General features: G+C 37.4%; 1 protein-coding gene across 1 annotated transcript; it reads right to left on the bottom strand.

Moving 5' to 3' along the window:
- Nucleotides 1-1,345: 1,345 nt before the first annotated feature.
- LOC102957390 (olfactory receptor 4A15-like) lies at nt 1,346-2,263 on the bottom strand. Its single transcript, XM_007082207.3, has one exon. It carries the CDS (start codon nt 2,261-2,263, stop codon nt 1,346-1,348), a length of 918 nt encoding a protein of 305 aa, XP_007082269.1.
- Nucleotides 2,264-12,672: the final 10,409 nt, after the last annotated feature.

The following is a 12,672-nucleotide window of genomic DNA, read 5'->3' as shown; positions in this document are numbered from 1 at the left end:
GGGGGGAGACACAAATATTCAGTCTAGAGCAACATCCAAAAGTTGATGACTTAATTATATAATTCCCGCTAAAATCAAATGTTTAATCTTATTTAATGAAAAGCACTATGTTGGGAAGTCTTTGAGATGACATAAGGAATCTTCACATAATAGTAATAGGGATAAAACTCAGGATATAAAGTCTCTCATACACTGTGATTTACCAGGGAAAAGGCTCCATGTCCCCATAGCTTGGGCACCTCTTGAATCCAGAGTAACTGAAGGAGGCAGAACCATGAGTTTCTTTGACACATGCTTCCTACTGTAGTAGAGGCAGATTAATATTTTCTTTGAAGCCTAATTCAGACAAAGGAAGGCTTATGAAAGAGATCTCGGTTAAATAAATCAATATATATTATGGCCTATTTATTACCTAACAATCTGTATTCCATTAACAGCAGAGGTTGTCAGCACCTTTCCTACCACTGATATCACCCAAAATATCTCATCTCAGGTTCTGTGTTGTATATGTAAATCTCATGGATTATGGATTATGGTAATTTTATATATGTAAGGAGGGCCTAGGCCCTTTAGAAGGCTATTAAACACTACAGGCAAAAAAAAAAGAGATGGGGATACTGAAAAATGGCAGAGATATTATCAGATATACTAAGCTATCTGGGAAGATTAATTAATCATTTTTATGAGAATATAACACCAAACAAAGTTGTTTCTCTTCGGGAGACAATAGGATCCCCCACTCAGAAATATGAGTAGATCTTACTTACTATATCTATCTCTTTTGTTCAGATTTTTTTCCTACACTTAGCTTATGATTAATATTCAACCTTGGAAGCAGCATTCCTCATCAACCTTAATGTGTTAAGCAATATGAACAAAATTATATACTTAAAATTGTTTCTGATATAAAAATAAGATCCATACTTTAAGTATTAATATGGGTTGTCTTTGTATGGGAGGAAGGAACCAAAGGTTTACGTCCTGTTTCAGAAATATGTAATGACCACTATGATTTCTGAAAGTGAACACTTATGTAAGAGTGAAAAGTGAAAAATGTCAACTAACAAAAATAAATTTATAGTATTAACTATAGCATGACTGATCACATAGAACTTAAATCTATAGTTTCAATAGAGACATTTTATATGCAAAAGCTACACATCTACTTTCCTAAGAACTTATGAAAACCGTAGAAATATATTTTGACCATTGGAAATACTTACACCTTAAATGCTTTTCATCATGCACAACTTTAAACCTCAGGAGAAACTTACTATCAATAAATAATTCTTTACTGGATGGAGCAACTATTCACTGAAAAGAGGTGATATATTTCTCTTCTGCCTCATTTTCTTCTTCTGGTCCAGAGCTTTTCCATGGCATTTTTCATCTCTCCATTTCTCAGAGTATAGATTAGGGGGTTCAACATAGGTGGGATAACTGTGTAAAATACAGTCAAGGATTTATCAATGGGTAAGGTAGAAGGAGGTCTCACATACATGAAGATGCAGGGGACAAAGAAGAGGACCACCACTGTAATGTGGGAGCCACAGGTGGATAAGGCTTTGCGCCTCCCTTCCTGACTAAGGTTCTTCAGAGAGTACAGAATGACCCCATAGGAGACGAGCAAGACCGTAAAGATGACCACACAGATTGCCCCATCATTGGCAACCACAGTGAGGCCAATAACGTAAGTGTCAGTGCAGGCAAGTTTTAATAATGGGTACATGTCACAGATGAAGTGGTCAATGACATTGGGACCACAGAAGGGAAGGTTGTAAACAAAGACAAGGTGAACAACAGCATGCAAAAAACCTCCAACCCAGGCCAACAGCAGCAACAAAACACACACCCGTTGATTCATGATGGTCAAATAATGCAAGGGTTTGCAGATGGCCACATAGCGATCATAGGCCATGGCCACCAGGAGTAAAATCTCTGAGCCACCAAACAAGTGCCCTAGAAAGAGCTGGGACATGCAAGCTTGGAAGGAAATGGTTTTCTTCTCACAGAGTAAGTCTATAATCATATTTGGAGTGACTGTAGTAGAATACACAGCATCCATAAAAGATAAGTAACCAAGAAAGAAATACATAGGGGAATCCAGGGTGGGGCTGACCACCACGGTCACTACAATGAGGAGGTTGCCCACCATTGTCACAATGTAGATGAGCAAGAACACAACAAATAATATTTTCTGACCTTGGAGGCTCTGAGTGAGCCCCAAGAGGACAAACTCAGTCACATTGATCCTATGTTCCATATGTCCTTTTGCATGTCCTTATTTCAGAGTTCAGGACAAAATTAGTTACAAATGTAATTATTATGAGTGACTTCCTGCAGCCTTAATAGAATCTGTTTGTTCATTCAACAAATATTAATTGTAATTTATTATCTTCCAGTACCCTCAGACATTCCAAGAATTCAAGGCTGATTAAAAAACATGCTTAGTAAGCTCAGCAATCTGCAGACCAATAGACAGACAAGAAATTAAAGACATATGTGGGAAAAAACATATTAAAAAAAATAGTTTGCTGCAACCAGCTTTCCATCTGGAAGTTAGTACAATTGTACCTATAGCAGATTCTACATATAACATTTTTTAATGGACTAAGGTTTAATATAAAACTAAAGCAAGATTTATATTTACTACCCAGTTAATAAAAGAAATGACTGGCTATGTTCAAGAATCCTTTCAACTAATAAATGAAATCCCAAATTGATGTATTTTACAATTTCAAAACATCTTAAGGATTTAAAAAGGATATCATAACATCAATAGACAAAAGTACTTAGGGAAAAGATTTACATTTTAGAAGACATACACAGAGTTAATGTCAAAATGAACACAGAACTCTAAGCATTTAAATAAAGGACAAATGAATCAATGGCAAAGTTAGTAAATCATAAAAACAAGTAATAAAAGGATTGGCCAACACAGGTATGCTCTCATGCTGAAACTCACTTATGAACAGAAACACAGGAACTGAAGTAACACTTGGGTAATGAAATTGTTACTTGGACGCTTCAAAATCACTCTTTCAAGACGTGTGGTTGCTACATCATCCTCTAAACTTTCACAGATTAGCAAGCAATGTTCAGAGAACATATCAGTTGAAACTATCCTGAGATTTACAAGGATCTGCCCATTAAAATATCCCTAAATATTACACCTGAAACTAATGTGCAGAAACACTGATGTCAGAGGAAGAAAATTTATTCTGGATCTTCGTATGTGAAAATAACCAAAAGAATATTACAGAACTGAGTCAATCCTCATATATGTTAGTAATCACAAAGAATGTCTAACATGGATGATTATCAGAACCACACAGAGGAACTTTTAAAGGACTGTGAATTCCCTCACGACCAAAATCGAAAATGTAAAGCCTAGGCTGCAATCTTACATCTAATTACCCTTCCTGGGTTACCTGCATACTAAGACAGCCGTTCAGTTCACCGTGTGGGTTGTAGTCCATTCTCCTTTGTCTTTGGTACATAGGTGCCACCTCTGTGCACACAAAGCAGGAAAACAAACGCACCATCACTGGACCTTGAACCATTCCCGTGTAAACAAGGCTTTCCATGCTCTCAGAAAGCCATTCATTCCTGTCTTTCAGAAAAAGGCTACCTCTTAATTGCTGGGTTTTTCAAAATGACTACAAAGTCCTGTAACCTAATCAAGTTTCACTCTTGACTGGGATAAAAGAGACCCCAAGTCTTCATTGTTGGCAGAATTTGTCCTAACAACAAATGAATGTTACACCAACATTGTGAGGTTACACAAAAGGGAGGGCTCAGCTGTATGGGAGAGAAAATTGTGATTTGTTTAAACAAAGATTTTTATATGGTTTGGTTTTTATGTCAATATAAGTAAAATAGTGAAATATCCTTGACCCTCACAAGGGTCAATCAATCAATTATACTGACCTGTCTTCACAAAGTACAGTTAAATTTTGGATTCCCTGAATGATGGAGAATAACTTAATATACACGCTTAATCATGTTCTAAGTCCATTCTTTCAAGTCCTGAAAGAGCCAGTTGTGTGAACAGTGATTTAAACACTCTCTGAGGTCAAGACAAAGGTCTGTAAACACTTTATCTGGGGATGGACTACAATACATATGCATGAGTCATTCAGTTGGTACATCTCCAAGAGTGATGCTTTCCTAATTAAATTCATTGGGACCTTCTTCTAACTTTGATCTCCAGAGATGCCACCTGCATCTCCAGAGATTCCAGCAGGATAATCACATGTACAACAGGACTTCCAGAAACATGCCCTCTGGGGGTGGGATGCAGGGAAATCACAAAAGAACAGCTTGAGATGGAATCATCAAAAGGGAAATGTCCAGTATGGCCAGAAATAAAATACATGAGAACTCTCTTCTTTAAAGCATGACTTTCAAAATAGGCAAAGCTATATCAGTTAGCTTTAAGCTACATCTTTGCACACTGGCACCTGCACTGACTTCCAGAAGACGATGAATTTCAGAACAAGACATTTAAACTAGTCTTGGGGCGCCTGGGTGGCTCAGTCAGTTAAGCGTCCAACTTCCGCTCAGGTCATGACCTCGTGGTTTGTGAGTTTGAGCCCCGCATCGGGCTCTGTGCTGATAGCTCAGAACCTGCACTTGCTTTAGTCTCGCTCTCTCTCCCTCTCTCTCTCTCTCTCTCTCTCTCTCTCTCTCTGTCTCTCTTAAAAATAATAAAACATTGGGGCACCTGGGTGGCTCAGTCAGTTAATCGTTCGACTTCAGCCCAGGTGATCATCTCATGGTCTGTGAGTTCAAGCCCTGGATCAGGCTCTGTGATGACAGCTCAGAGCCTGCTTCAGATTCTGTGTCTTCCTCTCTCCCTGCCCCTCTCAAGGTCATGCCCTGTCTCTCTCTCAAGAATAAATAAAAATGTTAAAAATGTTTTTTAATTTAAACTTGTCTCAAATGTAGATAAAGCAAGCTTCCCCCAGAAAAGGAAGAGTTTGTCACATAGTGGCACAGAGGCAAGTTGATAACATCTGTGTTAGTAAGGGAGGAGGGATGGAGAAAAGAGTGTGGGGCGATTCCAGTATCTCTGAGTGCTCAGGAAATGCTCACAGAAATGGGCATTACAGGAGCCCAGAAAACAATTGGCAAAGCATTTCAATGGACTGATGTCACAGACTTTGAGTCTGGAGTTCTCTCTTGCCCAGCAAGAGAGCAGATGCAGAATTGAATATAAGAGAGGCTAATGTCAGGGAAGAGATAAGAGCCCTGAGTAAGGATCCTTGCTCCGTATTTACTGGATCAGGAGGCTTACAAACATGATGGACGTGCAGAATGAAACATGTGAGACAATGAAACAGTGATCATTAACTCAAGTGTGTGAGAGAAAGGGGGTTTCAAAGATATATGGTGTTAGGGGTTTGGCTCAATACAAGACAAAATCCTGGCAAGGAGCAGATAGCTGTTTACAGCAGGCACCAGGTACTGGGTCTGTTCATCTTAACTTGCCTAGGGGATAGGACAGATAGAGCATGCTACCTCAGGGTCAACAAGTCACTCTTTTTTTTTTTTTTTTTTTTTTTTTTTTTGCTAAATAGCTCCAGGCAATTTCACCCTGCTATGGCAGTCTATTTCCCTGTTTCCCTATTCTGGACGCTTTCGTCCTGTGGAAGGAGCTTTTGCTCAAAGCTTTAGTTTTATGCTGAGGCACTTTTGCCTGTTTACTGATTCTCGGATACTTCTGGCCTAAGCCTTGTTAACCTATTGGTGCAAGCTCAGGGAATTCCTAAACGTATGTCCCACAGATTTAAATCATCCAGAATATATATAACAAAGTTCACCTGGGAATTGATAAGAACAATATAACAATGTTTCCTAATTATTTACAAATTAAGCAACATAAGTATGAATTACCATGGATTAAAGAAGAAATATCAGTGAATAGTTTTTTAAATAAATTTTAAGCAGAGATAATGAGAGATGTGTGTGTGTGTGTGTGTGTGTGTGTGTGTGTGTGTGTGTACTGGATACAGCTTAAGGAGTGCTTAGAAAGAAATGTATAGTTTTAATAGAAGTATTATAAGACAAGAGATATTACAGAAATGAAGTAAGCTTACTAGAAACCTAAATAATGGAAAAGCAAAATAAACACAAAGAACATTGTAGAATGGAAATAGTAAATAAAAGAAAAAATGCAAAGAGAAATTAATTAAATAGAAATTAGCATAGTATTAAAATAGAACAGAGAAAATCTATAAATCCAGGAATTGGTTCCTTGAAAGATTCATAAATTGATGTTCCTAGCAAAATGGATTAAGATAAACTAAGAGAAAAAAGAGATCAAAATCAGAATGAACGGAGAGTCATTACTGCATTCTACTGACATGTAAAAGATAAAAAAAGAATACCATAAATGGATTTACGTTGGTAAACTTGCCAATTTAGAAAGTGGACAACTTCTACGAAAGAAACAACTTGCAGGTGTTGACCATGGTAAGTTCTTTATAGATTTTGGAACCTAACCCTTTATATGATATGTCATTTACAAATATCTTCTCCCATTCTGTCGGTTGCCTTTTAGTTCTGTTGATTGTTTCCTTTGCAGTGCAGAAGCTTTTTATCTTGTTGAGGTCCCAATAGTTCATTTTGCTTTTATTTACCTTGTCTTTGGAGACATGGAAAGTAAGAAGTTGCTGTGGCTGAGGTCAAAGAGATCGATGCCTGTTTTCTCCTCTAAGATTTTGATGGTTTCCTGTCTCACATTTAGGTCTTTCATCCACTTTGAGTTTATTTTTGTATATGGTGTAAGAACGTGGCCCAGTGTCATTCATCTGCACGTTGCTATCCAGTTCTCCCAGCACCATTTGCGAAAGAGACTGTCTTTTGTCCATTGGAGACTCTTTCCTGCTTTGTCAAAGATTAGTTGGCCATACATTTCTGAGTCTGCTTCTTAGTTCTTTATTCTATTCCACTGACTATGTGCATAGGTTTTTGCCAATACCATACTGTCTTGATGATTACAGCTTTGTAGTACAGGCTAAAGTCCAGGATCGTGATGCCTGCAGCACTGGTCTTCTTTTTCAGGACTGCTTTGGCTATTTAGGCTCTTTTGTGGTTCCATACAAATTTTGGGATTGTGTTTTCTAGCTCTGAGAAGAACGCTGGTGCTATTTTGATAGGGATTGCATTGGATGTGTACATTGATTTGTGTAGTATTGACATTTTAACAATATTTGTTCTTCCTATCCAGGAGCATGGAATGTTTCTCCATTTCTTTGTGTCTTCTTCCAATTTCTTTCACACATTTTCTATAGTTTTCAGAGTACAGACCTTTTACCTCTTTGGTTAGGTTTATTCCTAGGTATCTTATGGTTCTTGGTGCAACTGTAAATGGATAGATTCCTTCATTTCTATTTATGTTGCTTCATTATTAGTGTATAGAAATGCAACCGATTTCTGAACACTGATTTTATATCCTGCGAATTTGCTGAAATCATGTATGAGTTCTAGCAGTTTTGCAGTGGGTTCTTTTGGGGTTTCCATATAGAGTATTATGTCATCTGTGAAAAGTGAAAATTTGACTTCTTCTTGCCCACTTTGGATGCCTTTTATTTCATTTTGTTGTCTTCTCATGCTAGGACTTCCAACACTATGTTAAACAACACCGGTGAGACTAGACATCCGTGTTATGTTCCTGGTCTCAGGGGGAAAGCTCTCAGGTTTTCCCCCATTGAGGATGATATTAGCTGTGGGCCTTTCATATGTGGCTTTTACGATGTTAAGGTATGTTCTTTCTGTCCCGACTTTCTTGAGCGTTCTTATTAAGAAGAGATCCTGTATTTTGTCAACTGCTTTTTCTGAGTCTATTGACAGGATCATGTGGTTCCTATCCTTTCTTCTATTAATGTCACGTATCACATTGACAGATTTGCAAATATCGAATGAGCCCTGCAGCTCATTGACACTCATATTACACTAAAATCACAGGCAAGAAAAGAAAAAATATATAAATTACTTTATCAAATTTAAGAACTTCTGTACATGAAAGGACACTATTAACAGAAAAAAGACAACTCACAGATGAGAGAAAATATTGACAAATTTTATAGCTGATAAGGTGTTAGAATCCAGAATACATAACATATTTCTTCATCTCAAAAATATACACATCAAAACACCATATTGATTAAAAATGAGCAAAGGATGCAATAAAATTTGAGGTCAGCCATAAGAAAATATATGGAAAGACCTCAGGACAATGGTGGTTAAAGAACATCCTGCTAACGAATGAATGGTTAACCAGGAAATTAAAGAAGAAATTAAAAATACATGAAAACAAATGCAGATGAAAATATCACAGTCCAAAATTTTGGGACACAGCCAGGGAAGTCTTAAGAGGGATGTACATTACAATTCAGGCCTCTCTTAAGAAGCAATAATGGTTCCAAATATACTACATAACCTTACACCTAAAGGAGATCGAAGAGGAACAACAAATAAAGCCTAAAGCTAGCAGAAGAAGGGAAATAATAATTAGACTAGAAACAAATGATATAGCAAAAACAACAACGACAAAACAGTAAAACATATCAACAAAGCTAAGAGCTGGTTCTTAGAGGGAATTAAAAAAATTGATAAGCCCCTAGCCATACTTCTTAACAGTAAAAGAGGAAGGTCTCAAATAGACAAAATCATGAATGAAAGAGGAGAGATCACAATCAATACCACAGAAATACAAACAATTAGAAGAGAATACTACGAAAAATTATGTGCCAAGAAACTGGGAAATCTGGAAGAAATGGACATCTTCTGAAAAATTCACAAACTACCAAAACCGAAACAGAGAGAAACAGAAAATGTGAACAGACCTATAACCAACAAATAAATGGATTCAGCAATCAAAATCTCCCAAAAAAGATGCCTGGGCCAGATGTCTTCACAGAAGAATTCCACCGGATATTTAAGAAGAGTTAATACCTTCTCAAACTGTTCCAACAAATATAAATATAAGGAAAATATCCAAAAAATTTTTTGAGGCCCGCATTACCTTGATTCCAAAACCAGATAAAGACCCCACTAAAAGGGAGAATTATAAGTCAATATCCCTGATGAACATGGATGCAAAAATTCTCAACAAGATACTAGCAAATTTAATACACCAGTGCATTAAAGGAATTATTTCCCAAAATCAAATGGGATGTATTCCTCAGATTCAGGGTTGTTTCAATATTCACAAATCAATCAACATGATAATAAAAGGAAGGATAAGAACCATATGATCTAGTCAATAGATGCAGAAAAAATATTTGACAAAATACAACATCCATTCTTGATAAAAGCCATTAACAAAGTAGGGATAGATGGAACACACCTCAACATCATAAAGGCCATATGCTAAAGACTCACAGCTATCATCATCCTCAGTGGGGAAACACTGACAGTCTTTTCCCAATGGTCAGGAATAAGCCAACAATATCCACTCTCTCCATTAGTATTTAAGATAGTACTGGAAGTCTTAGCCTCAACAATAAGACATAAAAAGTAACAAAAAACATCCAATCAGCAAGGAAGAAGTCAAAATTTCATCATTTGCAGACAACATGCAGATGACACTATTTTCTACATAAGGTTTCTATGCAGAAAACCCAATGTGCACCAAAAAATCACGAGAACTATTACATGAATTCAGGAGAGTCGCAGGATATAAAATCAACATGCAGAAATGTGTTGCATTTATATACACCAATAGTGGAGCAGCAGAAAAGGAAATCAAGGAATCAATCCCATTTACAAGTGGACCAAAAATAATACGATACCTATGACTAAACCCAAGTAAAGAGGTGAAAGTGCTATACTCTGGGGGTGCTGGGGTGGCTCAATTGGCTGAGCCTCTGACTCTTGATTTTGGCTTAGATCATGATCAAACAGCTTGTGGGATCAAGTACACCCTCAGGCTCTGCACTAACAACATAGATCCTGCTTGGGATTCCCTTTCTCTGCCCCTCCCCAGCATTTGTGTGCTCGCTCTCTCTCTCTCTCTCACTCTCTCTCCCTCCCTCCCTCCATCTCCATCTCCATCTCCATCTCCATCTCCATCTCCATCTCTATCTCTTATTCTCTATCTCTATCTCAAAGTAAATAAACATTAAAAAATAAAAGATCTATACTCTGAAAACTATAGAACACTGATGAAAGAAATTGAAGAGGACACAAAAAAATGCAAAAGCATCCCATGGTTATGGATTGGAAGAACAAACAGTGTTAAAATGTCTATATTACCCAAAGCAACCCACACCTTTAATGCAATCCCTATCAAAATAACACCAGCATGTTTTACAGAGCTAAAACAGACAATCCTAAAATTTGTATGGAATCACAAAAGACCCTAAGTAGCCAAAGAAATCTTGAAAACGTAAAACAAAACTGGAGACATTACAATTCCAGAATTCAAGCTATACTAAAAGCTGTAGTCATCAAGACAGTATGGTACTGCTACAAAAATAGATACATATATCAATGGAACAGAGTAGAAAACCCAGAAATCGACCCACAACTATATGGTCAACTAGTCTTTGACAAAGCAGGGAAGAATAGCCAATGGAAAAAGGACAGTCTCTTCAAAAAAATGGTGTTGGAAAAACTGGAAGGCAACAAGAAGAATGAACCTGGACCACCTTCTTACACCACACACAAAACTGAATTCAAAATGGATGAAAGACCTATGTGAGACAGGAAACCATCAAAATGCTAGGTGGGAACAGAGTCAACAACCTGTTTGACCTCAGCCACAACAACTTCCTACTAGTCATGTCACCGAAGGCACGGGAAACAAAAGCAAACATGAACTATTAGGACTTTATCAAGATAAAAAGCTTCTGCACAGTCATGGAAACAATCAACAAAACCAAAAGGCAACCTACAGAATGGGAGAAGATATTTGCAAATAACATATCAGTTAGTATCCAAAATCCATAAAGAACTTCTAAAACTCTACACCCAAAAAACAAATAACCCAGTTACAAAATGGGGAAAAGACATGCATCGACATTTTTCCAAAGAAACATCCAGATGGCTAGCAGACACATGAAAAGATGCTCAACATCACTCGTCATCAAGGAAACACAAATCAAAACCATGACAAGATACCACCTCAAACCAGTCAAAATGGCTAAAATCAGAAACACAAGAAACAGAAAGTGTTGGCGAGGATGTGGTGAAATGGGTAGCCTCATGCATTGTTGGTGGGAATGCAAACTGGTGCAGTCTCAATGGAAAACAAAAGGTTCTTCTCAAAATGTTAAAAATAGGACTACCCTATAATCCAGGAATCACACTACTGGGTATTTACCCCAAAATACAGAAACACTAATTCAAAGGGATACATGCACTCCTATGTTTATTGCAGCATTATTTACAATAGCCAAATAGTGGAAGCAGCCCAAGTGTCCATCAATAAATGAATGGATAAACAAATACTGTAGGTGTGTCTATGTGTGTGTGTGTGTGTGTGTGTGTACATATGCATGATGCAATATTAATCAGGCACAAAAAGAAAGAAATCTTGCCATTTGCAATAATATAGATGGATCTAGAGAGTATAATACTAAGTAAAGTAACTCAGTCAGAGAAAGAGAAATACCATATGATTTCACTCATATGTGGAATTTAAGAAACAAAATAAATGAGCAAAGGAAAAAGAGAGTGAGCAGAACCAAGAAACAGACTCTTAACTATAGGAACAAACTGGTGTTTACCAGAGATGGGCAGGAAGATAGGTGAAACAGGTAATGGGGATTAAAGAGTACTCTTCTCATGATGACCACTGAGTAATGTATAGAAACATTGAATCAGTATCTTGAACACCTGAAACTAATATAACAATGTCCTTTAACCATACTGGAATTAAAATGAAAAACTTAATTTAAAAAAGTAAGATTCAGGAAACTATGCAATACTTAAAATTGTTTTAATAATAAAGGCAAGGAACATGAAACTCCCTTGCTTGGAGTACTTAGAATGCTTTTTGTAAAGGCCATACAGGCTCCCCATAGGCAAAGGTCCCAGCAGACCCTGGAGTGCAGCCATGTTTGCTGATATTTGGACAGAGTCGCCAGACAGTGATAAAACTCTGCAGGGAGGTACCACCTGGCAGGCAGACAGCTTGGACGATGACATTGTAGAGGCAGGGAGTGGACAGAGTGAGACAAATGAGGGGTGCTTGATTAGAGGCCAGTGAGAGCATGAAGTTCCTGTGCCAGAAACTAGGGAGTTTGGTGAAGCCATTTCTACCTCTCCCATGTAGGTGCATACACGCACGTGCAAAAAAATGCCACACTTCTCTACACTGGTAAGCTAAGCAGCGCCACCTAGTGGAGAATGGAGACATCACACCAAGCCCCACCCAACTGTGCCCTCCAAGCACATCTCCTAGAATCAGCACAAGGACACCACCTGTTTAGTGTACAAACTATAGAAAGCTTCATAATTTCAGTTCAAGGGAAAACTGGATGTAACTTCATAACAGTTTTATTCTGTTTGCTACTTCATTTACTCATTCTCTTTGCTTCTGTTTTTGCTTAAACTGGTTTCTTTTTTTCTATCTTTTCTTCATTTGTGGATGGAGATAGAAAAAAGGTTTTTTATTTTTTAAAATTGTTTATTCCATTTTTTAATTTCTTTTTTTATATT

The sequence above is a fragment of the Panthera tigris genome, chromosome D1, assembly GCF_018350195.1.
Source record: "Panthera tigris isolate Pti1 chromosome D1, P.tigris_Pti1_mat1.1, whole genome shotgun sequence".
In the NCBI taxonomy this organism is placed as follows: Eukaryota; Metazoa; Chordata; class Mammalia; order Carnivora; family Felidae; genus Panthera; species Panthera tigris.
The sequence above is the reverse complement of the archived record's forward strand: the minus strand, read 5'-3'. Positions and strand labels throughout refer to the sequence as shown.